Source organism: Hippocampus bargibanti, linkage group LG11 (assembly GCF_051943395.1).
Source record: "Hippocampus bargibanti isolate YZ-2025 linkage group LG11, ASM5194339v1, whole genome shotgun sequence".
NCBI lineage: Eukaryota > Metazoa > Chordata > Actinopteri > Syngnathiformes > Syngnathidae > Hippocampus > Hippocampus bargibanti.
The window spans coordinates 14,687,614-14,712,921 of NC_142744.1; the positions used below are offsets into that span (position 1 = coordinate 14,687,614).

Below are 25,308 nucleotides of genomic sequence, written 5' to 3' on the forward strand. Positions count from 1 at the left end.
GAGTTTTAGGACTACATAAACATACAATTCAGCCTTTGAGACCTTAGAGTCTCTTCTTTCATCAGAAAAAAAGTTCATTCTTAAATTATATGAGTCTGGAGTTATATGAGATTTAAATGAGGGCAGCTGTTGAAAATACAATGCAATACATACATATTGGTTTATAGAGCACTTTGCGAGATCTCACATTGTTTTTTTTTCTTCGATGGCCCCTTTGGGGCTCCGTAGTACTTTAACAACAGCTGAAACTAGAACAAAGCGCTAACACGAAAAAGGGGGAAATGCTGTCCCCTTGTGGAAGGGAAAAATGCCAGATATCTGTCTAGTGCTTTTAGGGCACCCAAGCAAGGAAAAACAAAACCCGAACTAATTCAGGAATGGCGCTTGAAATCATATTTTAAATTCCTGAATAAATTTGTCAATGTGAATTTTTGACTTCAAGTCGGCGCCGCGAGAGTGGCTGCCTTTCCAGCAGCTCCTGTATTTAGTTTTTCTACTTTCATTGCTTTCATAATTTTGCTGCTGTGAAATGTAAATTTCTCCACTGCGAGACGAATAAAGGCATATCCAATCCAATCCAATGGCAGTGAATGGGATAATATGTGCATTAACTTGCACTTAAAACTCTGCTCACCATCATCATCTGTATCATGTGGAAGAGTATTTGGTAAAGCCTGGGAGCTGGTGTCAAAGAGTACAAATTGCCTTGGCGCAAAGACACTCCAAAAACTTTTTTCCTAAAAAAAAGATAAACTAGTTACTTTTTTTGTCTATTATTTCACGATTTAAAAGATCACACATTTTTTTCTACATCAGTTAAAACTCAGTTGTAACTTCCATTTTACATTCCAACTCAATTTAGCATTTATGCAAGCAGGGGATTTCTTTGCCTGCAATAGTTTTATAACTACTGCAGGAGTCACTGTTGAGTAACCCACACAGTATCAATACAGCGCAGTTTTTAATGCTGTGTCAAAGCTCTCCTCGAGGTATCAGAATCAGAAAGCCTTTAATAGTCTCACAATGGGGAAATGTGGAGTCCATAGCACTAATTTGATAGGGGGTGCGTGATTAAGATAAAAAAAAACAAAGTATTCTAAGCATAATAGAAATGTAAGAGGACTAAAATGTATAACTGTGCAAAAACTTAATATCAAAATATCATCGTCAACATAACCCTGCTGTTTTTAGGCACTAGGCGGGGTACAGTCTGAGCCGGTCGCCAGCCCATAGCAGAGCAAAAACCAACTAACAACCATTCACACTCATGATGACGCCGAGGGACAATTGAGAGGGTTCAGTTAGCCTGTCATACATGATTTTGGAGTGTGTGCGTGTGTGTGCGTGTGTGTGTGTGTGTGGTGTGTGTGTGTGTGTGTGTGTGTGTGTGTGTGTGTGTGTGTGTGTGGGGTGGGGGTGGGGGGTGGGACCCCTAGCAAACCCACAGAGGCACCTGGAGAACATGCACACTAACACTAGAAGGCTGTCGCCAAAATCAAACCCTGCACCTCTGCACTGTGAGGCGGACGTTCTCAATAGTTATTTACCTTACAGCCATATTAGATAACATTTATTGCATTCCCTTTAATGAAATTAGTGCACGCGCGTTTACTTTGAACAAAACCGCAGTTCCGCATAATGACGTGTGTTGTGAAATACGGAAAACTACCATATCTGGCTCGTGTCTTCAAAATAAACGTTATGGTGGCGTAAATTTCGTCACAAACGTCTTATATTCACGTTTATCGATTTAAATCGTCGATGAAAGACTAAAGTCTACATAAAAATCGTACACAGTTATATCTCGTGACATATCAAACTCTTTCTCTTAACGTTACTCTTATTTCTAATGTTGCGACCAAGGTTTTCCTTGATACCCACGCTCGCTTGTCTTCGTCACAAACAACGTTAGAGTGACGTCCCGGAGTCCTCCCCTGTGTTTATGAAATTTGAACCGGACTGGAGTTATTAGGCTAGTTAAACAAGTGTATCCCGAAAGAAGACTGAATTCAAACAACTCCACACTACTACAGTCACAAGCTGACACAACATCCACAATGGTGAGAGTATCCTTCAACACCTCCTCATCTGACAAGAGGGACAAAGATGAAGTCATTGTCAATACGCTTGTAAGTTGTCCCGTTTTTTCTTCTTTATGGAAGTGACTTAGATCTGATTATCATTAATTCCGACTTGTGGCTACAAAGTCAATGTTGTAATGATAACCCTAATAATAATAACAATCATCATAATAGCACATGTGCAGGATTTTTTTTCATTCTTTGCATTTTATGAATACACTATTTCGTGAGGTGGGGTACACAGAATTGAACATCTAAAAAGAGGGGGTCAGTCATGACTGCACACAGTGTTGAATTATTTCGTTTGTGTTGCTGACGATCACGGGAAATGTGCATCTGGATGTGTGGGTTTGTGTTTTGTACATATGGGCGAAGAGACATCAATTAAATATTTAAATTCTAGTGACAGTACATATTGTGTACATTCTGTGATGCTGTGGTGATTTTATGATTAGTACTATTATTTGTAACTCCTTGTTTCTAGTCACATATTGTGGAATCTGCTGATAGTTATGGTTTTACATTTGAGTAATTACTATTTTTATTTCAAGGGGCTATTAATAATAGTCAATGTGTGAATTCTATGGAATTTCCTGAGTTTTCATATAATTTCTATCATAGGAGCAATGGCGAATTGTTTTTCATTGTTGCGAAAAATAATTGAGGTCGTACTTTTTTAATGACTATTTTTTTTAATTGTGTGCTTTTATCCTATTATCATTTTTGCAGACATAATGTAAATATTATTTTTAAATATAGTATTTATTGTATTGTCTGTGGACCTAGTAGGTTGGTTTAGGATTGGATTGGATTTGCCTTTTCGTCTCACAGTGGAGAAATTTACATGTCACAGCAGCAAAGTGATGAAAGGAATGAAAGTAGAAAAACAAAATACTTGAGCTGCTGGAAAAGCAGCCACTCTCAAGGCGCCATCTTGAAGTCAAAAGGAAAAAAAGGCAGTTCCTTCATTTGTTGATTATCAGAAAGGATAATACAAGTGTACCTAATGTTTTGTCTAAAGCCACCGCCACATTAATCTAATTTGATGCTAAATGTTTTTCAGATTAGCCTTTTCAATCGCCATCCATATTAACAAAGTACGAGTGTGATCCCTGCTGATTATTGCATGTACACACCAGAATATGTCGATGTGCCAGTCTCGCGTGACGTCAAGGCGCATCGATCAACAAGTGCCGGACATTTCTGAAAATGATACAGACGTCTCGAAATAGGCCTTCGCCTTCAGTCAGAGCATCCCGGTTCTCCCACTTCCGCTCCTCACCATGGCGACGGTAGTACGGCGAATGTGACAGATTGTTCGTGAGATCGTAGGCGGGCATCTGGCGAGCTTTAGCGCTGCCCGATTTTATGTCTGACAGATCTCTGCCTGAATCACAATTTGGCGATGCAATCCACGTGTGATAAAATTCTCGACTATATTAATCAGAATTAGAATCAGAAAGCCTTTAATAGTTCCACAATGGGGAAATTTGCAATCTACAGCAGCAAAATGTAAGGGGGGGGGGGTGAAAAGATGAAAACATAGTATTCTATGCATAATAGAAAATAACAAAAATGAACAAAATAGTAGAAGGGAAAGGGATTTAATAATGGTTAGGAGCTGCTGTTGGGGCAGCCACCCAGGGTGCCCCATGAAGGGGGGAGCTTTCACGACAGCTGCAGATGTAACAGCACTTCACATAATAGTCAACACAAAGCAAAATAATAAACACAACAGGAACATAAAAACATGACAGTTGTGTTATCTTAATGACTTTCCTCAAGTACTTTATGATGTTTGAGTACAAGACACTTCATCATGGTGGAATGTGCGCGTCTACACCAGGGAAAGTTACAAAGCAAACTAAGCTGTGGCATCCATTGACAAAAAGAGATTGTCTCACATCTCTTGTCCCACGTAAACCCATTTCAATTTCAAGCAGCGACAGTTCCACATACGCATGCTCCTTTGTTCTCATCGCGGGCTCCTCAAGCCATGCATCCACCCAGCCGCAGACAGTCCAAAAGCACTGACCTTTCCGCTGAACAAAGTGGGCATGTGAAAAACCTGCCCATTGTCTCCCTGTTGCAACGCACCTGAGGCTGTGTTGCAGTGGGGCAGAAAAGCACAATCGCCCCAGATGTGTCCAGTGATGATTAGTGACTTGACTATGCACAAAATTGATAAGAGGTGTCAATTGTTTATCCACATAATTTTTCACTGGGTTTGCTGGAAAAAAATAAAAAACAATGTTATCCTTCTCAGCCAACAGTCACCTTGCCACTTGCCGTTGACTGATAATTGGATTGGATTGGATTGGATTTGCCTTTATTAGTCTCACAGTGGAGAAATTTACATTTCACAGCAGCAAAGTGATGAAAGGAATAATAATAATAATGACACAGTTCCTCAAACTGTCTGGATTTGGTCCCGTGACAGTTGCACCCTGCATTTTTACTAACGATTTGGAAAGTTGCACTAGATCACGGGTGTTAAAGTCGAGGCACGGGGGCCAAATCTGTCCGGCCACATCTTTTTATTTGGCCCGTGAAAGCAAATCAAGCATGTCAAGTTCCATGATGCTTGCTAAAGTCCAAACAAAAATTTCAAATTGTCGTATGTAAACCACAATAAGTAATTATTCTTGACTTTAGATTTGAGGTGGGGATTAAACATTCTAATGGCTTCCCCAAATTCATAATGGGCCGAGAGGAAACTGTGGCCCATGTTAAAAAATGCGTTTGACACCCTTGCACTAGAACATATCTTTGCACTCGGATTTTTTGAGTTACAAACTGAAAAAAAAAAAAAAATATTGAGTTCACTTGAGTTCACTGACTGACTTTGAACATGACTTGATTGTGGCGATCCTGAATTGATCCCCAATAGCAAGTTATATTTTAAATAATTTAAAATATTCACTTAGTTGTATTTATTTTAATTAGTTTCTTGAATTTTGTTCATTCCATTCAAAATAACTTCATGTAACAAAATGATTAGTACTGGACTGATAATGAAGATAAGAGCTAATTTACCCCCATTAAATTATTATGAGAAATGAATGAAATGCTTTGAAAATAGGATCCTTTATATCAGGGGTCTCAAACTTCGGTCCTCGAGGGCTGTTGTCCTACATGTTTTCCAAGTCTCCCTGTTGCAACGCACCTGAGGCTGTGTTGCAACAGGTGTGTTGCAACAGGGAGACATGGAAAACATGTAGGACTGTCGCCCTCGAGGACCGGACTTTGAGACCCCTGCTTTATATAAATCAAGTAAAAAATATTTTTTTCTGGAGTTTAAAACCTGTTGTAATGAACTAGAACAACAAACCTGTCTGTTGTTTACATTTGACTTAAACATTGAGTTTGGAACTTGATAATTAACTTGGGATAAATCCAACTAATTGCTACTTTTGAATACAGTCCACCATGATGTCCCTGATCCACTGGTGAAAAGGATGCTTTGATCCTTTCCCCTTTCATCTAGAAATGCTTCATGCAACAGGGTCTTTGTGTTGTCATATTATTTGTTTAGTTTCTTTTCTTTTGATTTCAAGACGGAGCCGCGAGAGTGGCTGCCTTTCTAGCAGCTCCTGTATTTTTCTACTTCTTTCTTTCCTTTCCTCTTCCTTTCATAACTGCTGCTGTGAAATGTGAATTTCTCCAGTGCGAGACTAAGGTAAATCCAATCCAATTAATAGGCCATGTGATGTCATTTTAAGTTGACACCATCAGACAAAATGAGCACAAATTAATACCGTCTTTAGACTTGAGTTCTTGAATTTCAATATTGTTGTGGTTTAATGTCAATGTGAAACACTTAAAGGACAACCGATTGCGGGACGAATAAAGGTATTCTGATTCTGATTCTGATTCTGATTAAAGGACAACCGACGTCTCCGGACAAGTTGTGTCCATAATGTGTAATATGGCTTCAAATGACTTCTACTGAGTGTATTTTAAAAAGATTCCACCGCATATAGCTATATTTTACGTTTTAAGACTCGCACTGAATATTCAGGAAGTCTTGTTTTTGAGTTGGTGACGAGCCCGTACGTGACGTCACTAAAGGAACGCCCCCTGACTGAAAAAAGACACATTGTAGCAGTCCTTCCATCACGTCAATGTATTTTGCTGTATTGTTTGGTCAGAAAACCTTGTGTTGCACCCAGAAGCCGCCAGAAGAGGGTGTCCAAGCTCCACATAAGGAATTTATCAGCTTGTGGAAACAGAGGCAGCCACAGGAGGTCGCCATTTTGTGCCTCTTTTCTGGTGATCGTTTCTCCCCAAAGTTGCCTCAAAATGGCATGGAATAAATTTTTTAATCGATTGCAAACATGTATGCTTTCCTCTTCAGAACTATTTGAAGCATGTTCATAACTGGAGATGTAACAAGAAAGCATATTCTCCGAATCTGAAGCCATTGTTTTGATTCTCCAGCAAGGCAAGACGTCTTGGGGAGACATGACGAACAAGGGGGCGAGACCTTCTGAAACTGGCCACTTCCGGGTTCATTTTTTTTTGCAGATTTTGGACACTTTAAGTCATTGTTATTGGTGTTTTGCATTTGAATAAAAATATCATACTGCGTGTTTTGGGTATTTTAGATGCTATAAAACGTTTTTATGATGTCAGTTAGGAAACAAAAAAGTGATGTCTGTTGTCCTTTAATATTAAGGAAAATTATATGTATAGACTGTCTGAAACTCATGACAAAAAGTTAGCGGACACCAGGGCAGACAACTCTGAATAAAAGTTGTTTGGCCGGCCATAAAGTTGCCTGCCCTATTTTCAACTTGTAATAACTTGAAACACAATAAGATGACTAATCACACATAGAAAAACATTGTTGCAAAGTAAAGAGGATTGTTTTTATGAAGGATGTACCTACCACAAATGCTCCCTTGCTTAATTTATGGTAAATATCCCTTGCTGAAGATTTTGCTCCAATTGGTCGTTTGTCCATACACTGTTCGTCATTTTGCACAATGCAATGTTTGCGTTGCGTCGTCTGCTACAAGCCACGTGAATTCTTTCCACAATGTTTTTATTGTGTGTTAAATTTCTAAGCGCTTTTCAAAATTCTCAAATACACTTTACAGTCACGGGATAATGTACGTTTATGTTTTGTAGCGTCGTAAATTTTGTTAGCTTTTTTTGAATCTTTATTCTGGGGCTGAGGTCTACTTTGGAAAATGATATGCAAATGCACGACCTTATAACGCTTGGGAAAGGCAGAAGCATGAAGCAGGCTTCTGATTGGCTGCCATGCAGAGTATGCAAATTGCCAAACGTACCAAAATTCAGACATTTCCAAACTGAATGAAGATTTCAAAATCTGAATAATTGATTCTGATTTCAAAATCTTCGTTCAAATGTTTGCTTTATTAAATAAAGCAAACGACTTAGTTGAAAACGTTTTTTTTTTCTTCTTCTTCTTGAAGTTGTCGTTTTGCAAGTTGTGCGTCCGACAGAAAAGTTGGACGCCCCAGGCATCCGGGCAGACGCTATTTCAAACTCTGGTATAGACAGTTTTACATTTGGGACTGCTCAATACTGGATCATGAAGCACATTTGTGAAAGAGCCAAACATGAATGAAACGCTTCAGTCGGTGTAAAAAACGGAAGAGGCATAGGAAGGCTGAGAAGTGGGCCATCTGTACAAAGTCAACTGATACAAACGATCTTTATCCAGGACTGAGTTTTTGTTCTTTAATTCTTTAAAAAACGTTTTTTTAATCTGACTTTGACAAACTTGGAACGCGAACAATGCAACGATAACATTAGCACTGTAAACATTAGCTATTGCGGCAACATTTATAATGAAGTTTCATGAGGTATATCTCTTCTGGAGCAAACAATGCTAGCATTTCCTTGTCTTTTCTGGAAGTATTCTGACATTCATCTTCATCATAGCGCCTAGTGGCCAATGGTAATGTTTAGTTGTTGTTTTTTTTTGTCTTCACCAGGACGAGGGCCACAATCAGGACCCTAAGTCTACCTATACCCACATCAAGAAGTATTTTCCAGTCCGCCTGTGCGCCATCATGATTTCTGTGGTGGTTATTCTCTTTGGACTGCTGCTGGGCTCCATCTCTATCTACCGCCACTTTCATCCTGAGGTACCTTTTGCATCAGGGCAGCGCTCAAGCGGATCTGTTTTGTTCATCACCAAGTGGCGTTTGGTGCTGACATTTTCTTGACATTTCTCATTCTTATTGATGTGTCCTTGTTCAGTCATCCGTCCAGTTGGATGACGATGCATCTGTCAGTCAAGTCCACATGCCGGACGTGCCAAGTGCCGATGCATCTGTCAGTCAAGTCCAAATGCCGGACGTGCCTAGTGCCGATGCATCTGTCAGTCAAGTCCAAATGCCGGACGTGCCAAGTGCCGATGCATCTGTCAGTCAAGTCCACATGCCGGACGTGCCAAGTGCCGATGCATCTGTCAGTCAAGTCCTCATGCCGGAAAAAACCACCATCACCTTCACAGATAACAATTTGCGTTCATGTCTCCATCCTGCTGTAGTTCTGTCATTCCAGCCAACTACTTTTATCCTTTTCATCAAACAGCTCTCTGTCCAGCTAACCATGTATTGCATCCATCCTGCAAGGCTTCTATTCTTTCACCCATCCCACATGTGCATGTTTTCTGCTATTCTATCCTATACATCAGGGGTGTCAAAGTCATTTTTTTGCCGCGGGCCACATTATAGTTAAGGTTTCTTCTTGAATGAATTTGGGGAGGCCATTAGAATGTTTAAGCCCCTCCACATATTACATATAGAGCGCACAACCAATTAATGAATAACGAGTTTTCAAATCTGAAGTCAAGAATAATGACTGTTATTGTGGTTTACATCCAAAAATATGAAATTTTGGTCAGGATCTTCGCAAGTATCATGGAATTTCACAAGTTTGATTTGCTTTCGCGGGCCGAAATAAATGATGTGGCGGGCCGGATTTGGCCCCCGGGCCTTGACTTTGACACCTGTTCTATACATGAATTCCATTCGTCACACAGCATATGGATTCCATCTACATGCAGAGATGCATCTGCGCGCCGCCCCATTTATGCATTTTGACAGCCACTGGCTACTTTGTAACTCCAGTGCAGCAGCACCAGCGCAGGTCTATTACGATTAGCGCATATTGCTACATGATCTGCGCCACATACTTCTGTTTCAAAAGCTAAACAAACATTTAGTTAAACCGCAATAGAAAACGGTTTGTTTTCCTTCAGATGTTTTCACTTTCGCCGTCTGCCATCTTGCCTTACTGATATCTAGCCCATAATCACTTTGCATTTGTTTTGGTGCATTCCAAAGTCGTGGTCGGATATTTGGGCTTTTCGGTGATCTGCCGGAAACTGCTGAAAGAGATAATCATATACCCATGGTGCATTGCAGTATTTATGTCGAACATGGCGGATGGTTGCAAAATGGAGCGTTAGAGTAAAATGGGGAGAAAACAAAAACAATCGATTAAGTCTGCGGAGAGTAGTGCCAATTGGTTGCAGCAAACTGCTGTTAATTATTTGAATTTTGAGCATAATGGGAAGGATTTTAGAACTTCTGCAGCACATTGTAATACCGTACAATATCAAAATATCACGATTGATTGTGTAGTAACTAAAGAAAATAATTTTTATTTTTGTATGAATAAATTATCTCATCTCATTTTTTCCGTACCGCTTATTCCTCATTAGGGTCGCGGGATGAATAAATTATTTGACTTGAATTAAAATTGTTGATATGGAGGTTACTGATTCGCTGTGGCGACTCCTTGACGGGAAAAGCTGAAAGGAAAAGATTCAAAGAATAGATTTTACTCAAGTAATGTTTTTTCATTTGTAATTTAGAAATACCATGCTTCAATCAGTTTCGTATACTTCAGCAATCGAGTTAAATTGGCCTCCATCAATTTTAGAATTTGGCCCCCTTTTCAGACAAAGGGGCCAACTGGCCCCCTTTTTTACTTTCTCAGATGCATCTCTGTACATGTATTACTCTTAATCCTGTATCCAAAAACAAAACAAAACGGATCTTATTGCCTTAAGGCTGCGCATGCTGATGGAAACTGTGCGTGCATGTCTGTAGGAATCAGCAGAGGAGTTCATGTTCCATGTTGCGTATCATGAGAATGGATACCGAATAGATCTGAAAATGAAAGTGGCCATATCCCTGAAAGAAAGCAACCAGTACATCAAGGTGCTCTTTATAGACCCCAGACGCGACAACGCCTTTGACGTCTTCCACGACTTTGAAAATGTGAGGCCCACCTGACTCACTTCATTTGATTTGTTTTTGTGATACATTTAGTTCTCCAAATATGAGCCGACATATTTATGTTTGTATTTACAGAACAGGACTGCTTATTATTATGACAAATGGCCAACCTGCTATGTGGGTCCGCTCAACACCAAAGTAGTGAAGCCTCCATGCAACCTTTGGGAGTTGCTGACCGGCACCAAGGTGAGTGAGACCATGTCATACAGTGCCAGCACCTCCTCTGTAAAATGGGGCTTGGTGTGTGAAATGACTGATCTTACTGTGTGAGCTTGTTGCTTAAATGAAATGAGACTGGTCATTGATTGGCCTTTTTTTGTTATCGGGCCTGCAGAGTGAGATGTACTTACTGGATAGCTACAAACTTGTCGAGATGATGAGGCTGACCGGGAGGCTGACCGCCAAGGATGTGAACAGCCCCAGCATCCAAAAAATATGCCGCAACCAAAAATATCTTTGGATTTGAGAAAGGAGATCCAGCATGTGAGTGTCAAACATCCGGCCGCAATGAGTCTTAACACACCAGACCCTTTGTTTCTGTTCCACCACCATCAAAATAAGTGTTTAAAATTCTATGAGTCAAAAGTTGAATTGAAAAAGCCTTTTCATTCCGATGTTACATTATGGTAATTTAGATTCTTAATTTAAGAAATCCATCACAATCCAATTTTATCAAAAGTATCACATTTTGAACAATTTCAAAATTGGCATTGATTCAAAAAATGATTGGAATTTATGGTTTTCGATTGGATTATTTTACTGCTAAAATTCCACATGAAAGCATAAAATAAAAATAGACATTTTTTTCCGCAAACATTGGAGACCCATAATTTTCACCATGAAAAAAAACCTACATCTTTTTAACATTGTAATGCGTTACATACCAATGAAAATTCTCCCCCCAAAAATATGTGTAAAAACATTCTAAAATTATGGGTTAAAAAATTGAACATAAAAGATGTTGGAAACTCTTTTCATGTTTTTCTTCCATCTTAAGAATGTGCGATATAAAATTAACTAATTCACTGTCATTTACAAATTTATTCAGGAATTGAAAATATGACGTAAAGCACCTTCGTTACGGGTTTTAATGATGATAATAATACATTTCATTTTAAGTGCCTTTCAAAGCTTTCAAGGACACTTTACAGTCACAGACAAGCATAGGTACAATAATAAATAAAATACAATTTAAATAGAATGCAATAAAAAAATACAATTATAAATAGAAACAAGAGAGAGCTGCACAGAAAATGTAATTTTAAATACATGGGTTTTGAGATGGAAGTTTTGTTTTTCATGCTTGGGTGCCGATAAAGCGCTGGCAAAGGCCTCTGGCAATGTTTTTTTTCTTTTCCACAAGGGGACAGCATTTCCCCTTTTCCAAGATAGCGAGCTATTGTTAAAGCGCCATATAAACCAATATGGATGTATTGCATTGTATTCTGGACAGCCAGCCCCATTTCAAGCTCGTATAACCTCAGACCCATATAATTTAGGAATCAACTTTTTTTTTCTTATGAAAGAGAGTAAGGTTTCGAATGCTGAATTGAATGTTTATGTAGTCCCAGAAATATTTTACGGTTCCTGGAATTCAAGTGACAATGACAAAAACCCTGGCACTGGAGTGGACACATTTTTGTATATCATCTGCCAGTGACTGAGTTAAAACAATTTAAATTTATGTCAACTGAAAATATTTTGATGGTTTTATCCACAATATTAGACCAACACCGATGGTGCAAATCCACTTGTATAGTACCCGCAAGCTGGGACTAATTGTACCACTTCGTCAAAGGCAGTCGGTGTTTGTGAAGTGTAAAAAAACTAGCATGACCAAATATAGACTTCCTGTTTGCAGTGATTGTATGGCCTTGTTTATTTCTGCCTGAGTAAGTGAGTGTGGGCAGAGCCTGAGATCACTTTATGAGTCACAGCTTGTGCAGTAAAAGTGAGGAGGATGGAGAGATGAGACATGAGTGGCTCTTGGCCTTTGATTGGCATGACGGCTTTTTCTGAGGCATCCATGCAACTCACTCACTTCCTTCCGCTGTTGCACAAATATGGAATCTCGCAGGGTTGCAGTCACCATTAAGAAAAAAAGAAAAGTAATTTAATGTGTTCAAAACATCAGGAAGAAAACAAGAGGACATTTTCTCAAAGTGTTTCTCATCCATTTTACTGCAATTTGTCTCGTGATTGCGGTACTTTTATAGTGTAATTACTAACTCCTCCACTAGAGGGTGCTCGTTTATTTTCAAACCCAACACCCAAAAAAAATGAATCTCCGGCCAGATCAAAGTGCATAAAGTAAAAACCGCTGTCACGGTTTGCCTTTAGCCACACGTTTGACCACCTGACTTTCACTTACTAAATGAGCTTTTAGGACCGGTACCAAGTTGTCGAGCTTGATTCCCATTTAAAAAATATTAATTAATATGCTATATAGAGCATGGGAGCTACATTTGAAATGACCAAGTCAAAATGATCTACCCTATTTATATTGAGAAATATATTCAGAATTCTTGCAACTTATGTTGATGTATCATCGCATGTTGCGCAACACAACATAATGCACATTTTTTGCCACTACCTCAGTTCACTCTGATAACTGGCAGCTGAGACAAACCCACTTTGAAAATGTCATCGTGAAAAAAAATCACTCTCCCATTCAGTATGAAAGTGATACTTGTTTTTCTTTCTTGGACAACCGACGTCTCCGGACAAGTCGTGTCCATAATTTGTAAAATGGCTTCAAATGACTTCTACTAGGCGTATTTTAATATAGCTATATTTTACGTTTTAAGACTCGCGCTGAACATTCAGGAAGTCTTGTTTTGAGTTGGTGACGAGTACTCATGTGACGTCAGAAAAGGACCGCCTCCTGAACGTAAAAACTACGCATTGTAGCGTCTTTCCATCACGTCAATGTATTTTGCTGTACTCTTTTTTTTTTTTTGAAAACCGTGTGTTACATCCAAAAGCCGCCAGCAGAGGGAGTCCAAGCTCCATTGAAGGAATATATCAGCCTGTGGAAACGGGCTGATTCATTCCTCACAGCTCGGTAGCCATTTTATTGCCTCTTTTTTGGGTGAGAGATTTTCCCCCAATGTTGCCTCAAAATGACACGGAATAAATTTTTTAATCGATTGCAAACATGTATGCTTTCCTCTTCAGAACTATTTGAATCATATTCATAACTGGATGTGTAACAAGAAAGCATCTTCTCCAAATCTGAAGCCATTGTTTTGATTCTCCAGCAATGCAAGACGTCTTGGCGTGACGTCACGAACTGGGGGCGGGACTTTCTGAAAATGCCCAATTCGCAGATCAATTTTTTTGCAGATTTTGGACACTTTAAGTCATTTTTATGGGTGTTTTGCATTTGAATAAAAATATCCTACTGCATGTTTTGGGTATTTTGGTTGCTATAAAACGTTTTTCTGATGTCAGTTAAAAAACAAAAAAGTGATGTCAGTTGCCCTTTAAAGGACACCAGACACCATTTTTTGTTTCCTGACATCAGAAAAACATTTTATAGCATTTAAAATACCTAAAACACGCAGGCTGATATTTTTTGTCAAATGAAAAACACCAATAAAAATGTGTCCAAAATCTGCAAAAAATTGAGCTGCGAATTGGGCATTTTCAGGAAGTCCCGCCCCCAGTTTGTGACGTCACGCCAAGACGTCTTGCATTGCTGGAGAATCAAAACAATGGCTTCAGATTCGGAGAAGATGCTTTCTTGTTACTCATCCAGTTCTGAATATGATTCAAATAATTCTGAAGAGGAAAGCATAAATGTTTGCAATCGGTTAAAGGAGTCCATATCAATTCTAGCCGTCAATGACAGCAATGTAGCACTGAGAAAATGCAGAAGATGGCGCCCAATCTCCTTTTAAAATGGGCGGATTTGTCTGCTTGGAATTTGTCGGCGAATATCAAATAGTAGTCTTGGTGCAACACACAACGATTCACCATCGCGTTATTTATGTTTTCCTTCCTAGTTTTGCCATCAACATTGATCAACATGAAGTTTTCAGAGCAAACAAAGTACCCACAATGCATTGTGTGTCGCTTTCTCGGTCAGGGGCGTTCCTTCCGTGACGTGACGTCAGGAATCGTCACCAACTCAAAAACACGACTTCCTTGAATATTCAGCGCGAGTCTTAAAACGTAAAATCTAGCTATATGCGGTGGAATCTTTGTAAAATACGCTCAGTAGAAGTCATTTGAAATGATTTTACCAATTATGGACACAATTTGTCCGGGGCGTCGGTTGTCCTTTAAGTTTAAGAGGAAAACCGAGCGAAATGTTAAGATGTAACGAAGGAATAGCTTGTTAATTTTGCAACGCTCGGAGGCGTGGTGTGATCACGCACAATGGACCTTAATAGTGAGATGTCATCTGATTGGTTGTCCGGTGTATCAATCAAGTGAAGGGATGGCTGATAGTCTGACGTCTAGCCACTGTCACGTCACCTTGTCATGGTCTACCAATAGATCCGAACGCGATCGACGTATTGAGCACCCCTGTGCTATACTATTCATATTAGTACCATTTTCAGCCTCTAATGAAGTATATTGAAAATTTGTCCATAAATGTCAATATAAATAAAGCTAATCATATGCACTTGCCATTGACCAACCAAATTAAGTTTCTAACATGTGTTTTCTTTTCTAGATTTGCAGGGTCACAACTGCAAAAGAATTACTCACTTTGAGAACCGTTACATCGTGACTACTCACATCTGTAAATAGGGGAAACATGACCCGACCACGATGTCTTCAGTTCTTGACTACACTTCTAAGCTGCACTTTAACCCTTGTTTAACCTTCATTTCTTTTTTGTCTTTTTTTTTTTTTATAGAATTACAATACATTTTCAATAGTAAGTGTAACAGAATGGTGGCGGACCGCTTTGCTCTGGATGTTCTCCCATTGCTTGTGTGATTTCCCCCCACATTTCTCCAAAAGCCATTCACATCCGGTGAATAGAGGATACTAAATTAATGCGTGAGGATGGTGGTTTATGTACTCCGACATGGATTGGTGACCAGTCCGGGATGTTGAGTCAGCTGGGATAAGCAAAACCTGGAGAATCGAAAACTGCACATATGATTTCAATGTCAATTTGTAACAATAATTGCATTTGAAATGCACCGGACAGCAAATCTAATGCTGTTGAGTGTGCCTGTTTTTAATCCTGATTTTTATTTTTATTTTAAAACCCTTTCATTTGCTTTTCCTTTTTAACTGCGGTACAGTGCTTGTGTAATAAGGGTTTTACCATGCGTTATGTATATTCGTTGTCAAAATACAAAAACCTGATGTGCTATTGGAAAATGGGTTTCTGCTACAAAAAAAACAATCAGCACAGAATTAGTAGTTAAGAATATTGGGCTGCATAATTTCTTGGCCAATGCTGTGTGTCCCAAAACATACTTCATATTTTTGGCATGGGTGGTTTACAGTAAATTTTCATCTGTTTCCAAGCAATAAGTGAATTTTCTACATATGGTCAGATGTTAGATGTATATTTGGGTTTTATTAAATGGCTTCAGCAGAAGGAACCAAAGTGTGCTGAGCGTGTATTGTTTTTCCCAACAATTGTCACTGGTGTAAAGAAATTGGTGAAAAAATGTCTTATTTGACGTATGTTACTCAATATTTAGTGTATTTTACTGTTACCACATTGGTTTGGGCCTTTTTGGCTATTGTGTCAGCAATCTTGTATTCTCATCCACTTGAGATTTAAAATTTACTGAAAGGCCAACCAACATCGCTTTTTTGTTACCTAACTGACATCAGAAAACTGTTTTATAGCATCTAAAATACCCAAAACACGCAGTATGATATTTTTATTCAAATTCAAAACCAATAAAAATGACAATGTGTCCAAAATCTGCAAAAAAATTGAGCTGTTAATTGGGCATTTTGGCCCCCAATTCGTGACGTCACGCCAAGACTTCTTGCCTTGCTCGAGAATCAAAACAGGCTTCAGATTCGCAGAATATGCTTTCTTGTTACACATCCAGTTATTAGTTCTGAAGAGGAAAGCATACATGTTTGCAATCGATTAAAGAATTTATTCCGTACCATTTTGAGGCAACATTGGGAAATTATCACCAAAAAAAAGGCAGAAATGGCGACCGAGCTCCTGTGAGGAATTAATCAGCCCCTTCCACAGGCTGATAAATTCCTTATATGGAGCTTGGTCACCCTCTTCTGGCTCTTATTGATGCAACATGACGTTTTCAGACCAAACAAGTACAGCAAAATACATTGATGTGATGGAAGGACTGCTACAATGTGTCCTTTTTTCAGTCAGTGGCGGTCCTTCAGTGACGTCATGGTACGGACTCATCACCAACTCAAAAAAAGACTCGGAATATTCAGCGCGAGTCTTAAAACGTAAAATATAGCTATATGCGGTGGAATCTTTTTAAAATACACAGTAGAAGTCATTTGAAGCCATTTTACAAATTATGGACACAACTTGTCCGGAGACGTCGCCATAGTTCAGGGGTTAGGCACCTTTTTGACTAAGCCATAAAAGTAAAATATTTAGAAATGTTTTTCAGCGAGAGCCACATAAACATGCGCACACGCAAACATGCCATTCCAACAAAATGTCAAATGCATTGAAAATAATTTTGTGATAATACTTACCATTAATATGAATAGTTTTCCGTTCCTCATCATTGGTACAAAACAATCTAGGTCTTATTCAAAAGGCGGTGTTTACCAGCTTTTTTTAATGAACTTGACAGGCAGTGACAATATGGGATGTGTGAGTGAGGCATCAAATTCAAAGTTTGCAAACATTCATGTAAAAACACTTTTTTTGCATAATGCAGATGCATGAACAACTATTTGGAATTACTGTACCTGGATTTCTGCATCAACTAGTCATAAAATGTGTGTTGATATTCATACTTATTTTTGCAAGTGTACAAACACTGGATCAGAAAGGATTTTCATTTTTTTGTTAGCGTGCCATAATCAGGAAACATAGAATTCAACACTGTATACTGCGAATTTCAAGACAGGTTTTTTATTGTTTTCATGGGTGATTTATCTTCCCACACTGGGATCGCCTTCTGCAAGCTGAACCCGTTTACTTCTTGTTGGTAACAAAATACCTATTATACCTAGAGACAATACCTATACTATTTTGATGACATGGGACACTTGGGAAATGTTTAAAATTGTGAAATTAAAATACATAAAATGTGTCACCTTTAAAAATTATGTAAACTCAAAATGCGCAGAATGTAGCTGAGCGGCTATGCTTCCGTCAGGGTACCTACCACAGCATACAGAACAAGAAACAGATAGCACAAATAGACACGCACGCTCACGCGCGCGCACGCACGCACGCACGCGCACACACACACACGCACGCGCACACACACACACACACACACACACATACATACATACACATGCGCGCATACACTCTAGGTGGCTGTGAATTTCCTGAGCATGATGACAATGAGAGCCAGAAGGACGGATGCTCCGAGGAAAACGGCGATGACGATGGCGGTGATGGCACCCGGTCCCAAGACACCTACAAATATGATGATGATGATGATGCCATGTTACCATCAGATCGTGTAATACATGAGGTTCATAATGCTAATCCAACATTGACATGTATTTGACATGAATTTGAGTAGATAGCAGTGGAAAAAGGGCAGATGGATGGGCACAAACCAAATCAAATCTATCTGGAGAAAACCCAAACTACCTTTAGTCTGGTAGTTGGGCCCATAATAAATAATACATTTAATTTATAAGCGCTTTTCAAACTTTACAGCAGGGGTGCTCACATTTTTTCAACATGGGAGCTACTTTTCAAATGACCAAGTCAAAATCATCTACTTATTATATTTATTGAGAAATATATTGAGGATTTTTGCAACTTATGTTGATGGATAACCACATAAATTGCACAACACAACATCATGATGTACATTTTTTGCCATTACCTGAGTTCACTCTGATAACTGGCAGACGAGACAAACTCACTTTGAAAATGTCGTCGTGAAAAAAAAGTCCTCCTTCCAATCCAAATGAAAGTGATACTTTTTTTTTCTTACTTAGTCCAGCTCCCCCACTTATTTTTATACACTATTTTATGTTTAAGATGAAAAAAAAACAAGCAAAAAATTAAGATGTAACCAGTGACGTGCAGTCAGGGGAGGCCGTGCCTCACCTGTCATCATGGAAATATCAAATGAAAAAATAAATTAAACAGTTTATTTATTTAGTGATTTGTACTTGAACGTTCTCTTCCATTTAACTTCACCATTTTTTGTTTTTTTTTCCAAAGTCGCTGAATTTTCACATTTACCGTTCACATACTAAATGGAGACGAGCGGTGAGGCAGCAGCCGTCTGAGCCTCACCATGGATTGCACAATCACTATGCTAACTGTGCTGGTGTTGAAACGCTTTTAGTATATGAACTAAATTTACACTTTTAGTATATGAACTAAATTAAAGTTGAGATGGTGTATATAATGTAGAGTCACTTTATATTATAAACACTACCACTGTTTATTTTATTTTTATCAAAACTGTGCATAAGTGAGGCACACAGTTCTCCTGCCTCATGTACTACAGTAAACAGTTAGCAAGTTAAGTGCAACCATCCTGTCATTTTTTCGTGTTGCTTGGCCTTATTTTCAGAATGGAGGATTACATATCTAAATTGAAGGAAATAGAGAGACTTTTAAAACTGAAGAAAGATAAAGAAGGTTTCTACAAAGAAGGTAGAGATGCCTTTCTTCAGAAGGAGCGGTGCATGGACTTCATTTATAAGGTAACACGATAACGTTTTTTTTCATTCTTTTTTTTTCTATGCTAAAGTTTATATAAAGAATGCTGACATGACATTAAACAAAACACGTTAACTGTTGCCAATCAAATGGTGAATAAGCTACTCTGTAGAGTTCATATGGTTGTAAATCTGACTGTGATGATGTCAGTGCCTCATCAGCCATGAACCTCACCGCACGTCACTGGATGTAACTAACAACTACATTGTTAACTTTGCAACGCTTAAGCGGCGTGGTTCGATCACGCACGTTGTACCTAATAATAAGATGTCATATGATTGGTTGTCCGGTGTATCAATCAAGTGAAGGGATGGCTGATAGGCTGACTTCTCTCCTCGACTTTATTTGTATAGCGGCAGTTCATGACAATGTCACATCACCTCATCATATCTACCGATAATCATAATAAATTTCATTTATAAGCGCCTTTCAAGACTCTCAAGGACACTTCAGTCACATGATATTTTTTCTACGAGTGATAGAACCTTGAACATCGACGTACTGAGCACCCCGCTTTACAGGAAAAGTAATTCTGTGGGTGAGTACAGTATATCGTACCTTCCCCCCACACACTTCGCAGTTGATCTTGATATACTGTAATTCCCGTTTTCATTTCTTTTCCAAATTGGTGATGAACAGTAGTGAAGTTGCAACAAAGCACTTTCACATAAAATAATTCTTGGGAATACACTTTTAGAACCTTTTAAATCTGCACTTGATTACACATCGAAAGGTGAAAAAAAAACATTATTTTGACCTTCCTCCTCATCCACTGTGAGGCCTTGCGTGGCGTCCTCATAGTCGAATGTGAAGGTCTGTTCCGTCATGTGATGAAGGAGCTCCTTGGTCGTGGCTCCAGTGGGGGAATCATCTGCAGGGATCTCTCCGGACATGTCTTGGTTGTCTCTTGGTGATTCCCCGGCCGTCTCTGCAAAACAGAATAAAAAAGTGATTTAGAGAATTTAGAGAATGTGATCATCGTTGGTATATTTGAGTGATCCATTAAGTCTCTCCTGTGCGCCCCCAACGGCTCCCGAGCGGCAGTATAAGGAAGCCTTTGTAGGGAGGCAACATTTTGTCCGTTTCAGCTTCAGGTGGCCTCCTGACATGTTGTTTTTTCCTTCCTTCAAGGTTCCAAGGAACCTCCCGGAATAGCAGAAAAGCTCCCTTAGTGTGGCCGATTATCACAGAAGAGCAGATGAAGAGGTTCTTCGACATGAAAGCCATGAAAGTGTTCATTTGAAACCCCCCCCCCCCTTAATGAACACTTAAAATTAGTGCCTACCCATAACGCTTTTAAGATGCCCAGTAAGAATGTATCATTGTTTTTTAAATGAATTTTATTTGGCAACTTGCCCCTCAAATAAAATGTCTCGAATTTTTAATAATGCAGTTGACCCATGGAAAATGCTAATCTATTCCGTACATGGACACTCAATTGTATAAATAAACATTTGCAGATACACAAATTGATCCATTCATGCGCACACAAATCAACAAAACCATGCAAGTATGTTGACGCCGGGCCTTGTTAAATAAACATTGACACTGCGGGCCTGTGATGCCTTTATTGAACTCTTTACTATTATTCCTGTACTGTCATTTGATCCATGCTGGGGACGAACCCAAGCGCAAATACTGTACACAGTCTTATGTATTTGTGGAGATTGTAAGGAATTTGTATTACAAGCTAGTGTCTGTTTTCCTCACATTTGACTCTTACTCCTTGCATATGAAACCATACTTGTTCATGTCCAAAAATATAAGATAAGAAAACCTTTATTAGTGTCACACGGGAGAAATTCCCAATTCAGAGCAGCAAGGTAATGAAAGGAAGAAGTACAATAAAATACAGGCGGTGCTGTAAAGGCAAAAACTCGCTCTGCGCCATTTGAACTCATCATAACAAAACAACACAACACATAACACACAGATAGTCATTCTGTCTTATCCACTTTCCTGCATAATATTTGTTGTAGGAAGCACTTACAGATGAAAAAGGAGCGCATCAAAGTGTTCTTTCCACTACTGGATCTCAGACGTACAGTGATACCTCGGCTTACGAACTTTTTGCCTTACGAACATTAAATTCGCACATCCACGTTAGGTCATGCTTCGTCGCGTGACTGTTTGAATGGAGTCGCAGTCACGTCCACGACGAGCTGTGCCGCGTCCACGTCAACGTCCGGCCGAGACCTGTTCCCATACGACCGTCCGCGGTGCCACTCTGCGCCCGGCAAAGCACATCCACATTGTGCCATGCTTCGTCGTGTTTGCATTGCATCACACGTTGAGCCATGCCACGTCCACATCCACGTCAGGCCGAGTCGTCTTCCCATCAGACCACCGCCCATTATTTGCTGGAGAGGCAATGGTTGCCGTCTCCACCTTGTTCCCTGGCGAGTTGGGCCCTTTGGGAGACTGTTGGGACTTCTGGAAGCAGTCCCTTGGTTGGGGGGGGGGGGTACTGTCACGGTCTGGTTGGCCCTGTCAGCCCCGCCTGCACCTGTCCAGGTGTTGGTCGTTCCAATCAGTGGCAGTTAAAAGGACTCTCGGCACGACCATTCCGTGTCGGGTCAAAGAATGGGTTTGCTTCACCCAGTCAGCTTTGTTTCATCTTGGCAGATATTTACTCATGGTTTGCTTTGATACTTTGTACTTCGCTGTTCGGATGACTTTGATGTTTTAGATTTTGTTCCTGCTGACTTTATTTTAATACAATTTGTCAAATACAACTTGCTGCTCCCTCCTGCCTGCTTATTTGGGATCCACAACCATCACCACCTCGCAAACCGTGACAACTTCAATCAGATATCATTAAGAGGCAACTACATCAACAATCATCACAAAGGTAAATAAAACGACTATTATACAGTTCAGTTTATTTCTTTAATTACAATGCAACAGCACATTTATTAGCCATAAAATAAGGTATATTTTGTGTAGTTTTAAGGCTTATTTAGAAGAAAATTATGTCTTATGGGGACCTGGGAACAGATTATTCTCATTTTTCATGGTTTCTTATGGGAAATAAATGTTTGGCAGATGAACTTTTCGCCTACACTTTCTGGGAACCAATTAAGTTCGTAAGATGAGGTATCATTGTATTGCTGAAAACGCAGTTGTGCAAATTGGGTGTTGAATTTGACTTTTGAATTTGTTGAAGTACAGTTCAGAGTGTGTACTTTTTTACTCTTACGTAACCATTTAACAACCCGCTCGACCAATCATGAGAGTACCAGAAGACACATTTCCTACAGGGTAGACAGTATTTACCACCTTGGATATTTTCCTAACTGGAACTAGAATTTCTATAATGAAGTTTCTCTGATGTTGTGAACATTTTCTGCAGTGAGAGGAGACAACCAAACTGCCACTGAAAGCCTACTAGAACACCGGAATTTCATTTTGGGGTTCACCAAAGGAATGTTGAATACTAACTATAATTTAAAAATGGTTTAATACATGGTGGTTGGATCATTCAGAAGGTGGCTGCAACCCGCGTTATAGGAGTGTGTGCACATTTTTAAAACCACATTATCTTGGATTTTTTTTCCACATCAATTTTAATGCTTAAAATAAAGTTAGGATATTATTTGTGTCGCTTCCACGTTATTAAAAAAAAAGAGGCGTATGTCGACTTTTTAGTTCAACTGAAAATTCAGTGTGAAGACTTTCGCAACCTCTGATGGTAATTCAGTAGAAATGGATGCCAAGCCGCATCTTTTTAGCTTGGTGAGTATTTGTGTTGACCCAGAAGCTTCGTGTACCCGTCGCAGGACGGGAGGTTTTTGGAGGCGCTGGCCTCGGGCCAGGAGCGTCATCAATGAGGCGTTCAAGGCCCACGTACAAAAGGCGGCTTGTGCTCGCTGGGCCAGCGACCGGGAACAACCGGCCCGGCCCCGAGCAGACAGCCACCAGGTTATGTTTGTTAAACAAAGTTGTTGATGGAGCCGTTTGGTAAAGGCTGCAGAGTGTAGCAAACAAGAACATGGATACTTCTTTCCATTAGTGTTCTCAAGGGCAGATGTTCAACACTGATTAAAAATATGTACATATCTATATATAATTATAAAAACTATGTGGTTGTTAGTAAAATGTAAAACATATTTAGCAGTGCCTTATGATCCAATTTCATTTGATCCGTGACTAAGCCTGAAATGGAAAATGATCGTATGTCAAATAGTCTTTCCCCATTGAAATGGATGGAAATACAATTAATCTGGTCCAGCTTCACTAGATAATTTTGTAGTTGTAAAAACTTAATTTTGACATTTCTCTCCTTTGATGCCCGTAGAAAGCCAGATGCGGAAGGATTTCTTGCGACGGGCACTGCATTGTTTGGCAGCCAGACATTCTTTTTATTTTACACTATGTCAGAAAGTAGTCAATCATAAAGTCCAACAGATTTCGCAGGAGTTTTTCCCACACCTTCGGGGACCCACAAACTCACCTGACCTCAACCGTGTGGCCAAATTTTGGCACATCCTCAAGGAAAGATCGATGAGGATGCAAGGCAGTTAAAATCCAAACAGCAACTTCAGTAGGCTATTCTGAAATCCTGGCGTTAAGTTACAAATTCAATGCATACAAGACTTGCCAAGCAGGTATCATATAAAAGGTCCTACGTTCAAAGTGGAATATGACCGAATAAGAACGGTGCATTTGAACAAAAACGGAACTTTAAAATAAATAAATATGCATTAAAAAAATAAATAAATAAACAAAAACGCACACACCACACACACATTTGAACCACTGGGAAGTTTCTTTCAAAACATTCAAATTATTCTCCAACAGTTGACTTGAAAATGATGCGATCTACACAAACTATTAAGAACATCATCAGATAGAAATAGCATTTGCATAATCATTTCTAGCACTCCCCAGCCCAATTGACATGGCTGGGATAGGAATTGATTGATTTGTTTATTTTTTTTACCTGAGCGCACGAAGACCACCAAGAGGCCCAGAAGGACCAGGACTCTGCAGGTGCTGCTACAGACCATGACGACAGCGAGACGTCAATGTGGCGTGATCCGAAGAAGTGACGCACCGGAGAGGATCTGAGGAGCAAAGGTGTAGCCTTCTGCAAGGTGAAAAAAGAGCAGAGTTTAGTAGGAGGAAGTGGTGCGGGAAGGCTGGATAGGGCGGGATAAGGTGCCTACCCGACTGTCAGGACAGTGGCGACTTTGTGAGTTCATCTTGCTAGTGCCCACCCACTCCAAGCTCCTTTGGCCACACAGGCGGGGTTGCGAGGTACAGGCCTTGACCAGGTCAAGGCCATTTTAGCATCTTTTTCTTGATGACACTTGTGGAATATCTGGCAAGTACTTTGGTGTGAGGAGAAAAAATATCTTGCAACTGATTAGATTATGCAGGATGGAATTATTGTACCTCCTTAAAATAGTATTTGGGGCATGAAACGGCTCTCTGTAAAGTACAAGGCATGAATTCATAATTAGACAAGTACTTTTACATTTTTGAAAAAAAAAAATCAATTTTGAATTTAATCATAGATGCAAGTTAACAATGACTTTTTTGGGGGGATTAGGGTGGTTGGACACTAAATTGTCAATGGGCGTGATTTTGAACGCATTTTTAGATTTGAGTTTCTTTGACGTCTACAAAAGGACCAGGGTATGAATATACCATTTGATATTAATTATAGCAAATGATTTCTATTTTCAGGGTAAAATATTGAAAAAAAATCAACTCATACAGCAAAAATGGAAGAAATGGGGGGGGGGGGGGTAAATGGCTTATACAATGACATTAACTCATTCACTGCCAGATGATGTGCAAATTTGTGTCCACTCCAGTGCCAGGGTTTTTGTCATCTCCATTCCAATTGCAGGACCCATAGAATATTGACTTTTAGGACTACATAAACATTCAATGCAGTGTAAGAAACCTTTGACTCTCTTTCATCAGAAAAAAAGTTTATTTGGAGCTTACTTGGTTGTAGTTATCTATCTGCATTGAAAGTGGGGCGGCTGTACAAAAGGTAAATGCTGCGCCCTCATGGAAGGGAAAAAACATTGCCAGAGGTGTGACCTAAGCTTTAAACACACACCCCGCAAGAAAAAAACAA

The 25,308-nt window shown here is 39.5% G+C and overlaps 2 protein-coding genes across 3 annotated transcripts; one reads left to right on the top strand and one right to left on the bottom strand.

Annotated features, from left to right (window-relative positions):
* Positions 1-1,919: 1,919 nt before the first annotated feature.
* LOC148891728 (uncharacterized) lies at positions 1,920-15,740 on the top strand. Its single transcript, XM_089007981.1, has 7 exons — positions 1,920-2,129; positions 8,051-8,203; positions 8,319-8,528; positions 10,181-10,351; positions 10,445-10,555; positions 10,704-10,852; positions 15,054-15,740. The coding sequence occupies exons 1-6, from the start codon at positions 2,058-2,060 to the stop codon at positions 10,833-10,835; spliced, it is 849 nt and encodes a 282-aa protein (XP_088864107.1). The 5' UTR covers positions 1,920-2,057; the 3' UTR covers positions 10,836-10,852; positions 15,054-15,740.
* A 1,365-nt stretch (positions 15,741-17,105) lies between these two features.
* snorc (secondary ossification center associated regulator of chondrocyte maturation) lies at positions 17,106-25,297 on the bottom strand. 2 transcript variants are annotated; one of them, XM_089007982.1, is made up of 4 exons: positions 24,383-25,297; positions 24,157-24,303; positions 19,972-20,142; positions 17,106-17,942 (listed from the first exon to the last, which is right to left on the bottom strand). In XM_089007982.1, the coding sequence occupies exons 2-4, from the start codon at positions 24,221-24,223 to the stop codon at positions 17,833-17,835; spliced, it is 348 nt and encodes a 115-aa protein (XP_088864108.1). In that variant the 5' UTR covers positions 24,224-24,303; positions 24,383-25,297; the 3' UTR covers positions 17,106-17,832. The 2 variants fall into 2 exon arrangements, with proteins under 2 accessions (XP_088864108.1, XP_088864109.1); XM_089007983.1 differs by lacking the exon at positions 24,383-25,297 and having other exon boundaries at positions 24,157-24,363.
* Between the last annotated feature and the right edge of the window lie 11 nt (positions 25,298-25,308).

Coding starts and splice junctions, on each gene's coding strand:
- LOC148891728 (XM_089007981.1), top strand. CDS start 2,058: ATGGTGAGAGTATCCTTCAACACCTCCTCATCTGACAAGAGGGACAAA. Junction 8,204..8,318: donor ACCGCCACTTTCATCCTGAG/GTACCTTTTGCA, acceptor GTCCTTGTTCAG/TCATCCGTCCAGTTGGATGA. Junction 10,556..10,703: donor AGTTGCTGACCGGCACCAAG/GTGAGTGAGACC, acceptor TCGGGCCTGCAG/AGTGAGATGTACTTACTGGA.
- snorc (XM_089007982.1), bottom strand. CDS start 24,223: ATGGTCTGTAGCAGCACCTGCAGAGTCCTGGTCCTTCTGGGCCTCTTG. Junction 20,143..24,156: donor GGTGGTCTTCGTGCGCTCAG/GTAAAAAAAATA, acceptor TCTGTTTTGCAG/AGACGGCCGGGGAATCACCA. Junction 17,943..19,971: donor CACAGTGGATGAGGAGGAAG/GTCAAAATAATG, acceptor TCATATTTGTAG/GTGTCTTGGGACCGGGTGCC.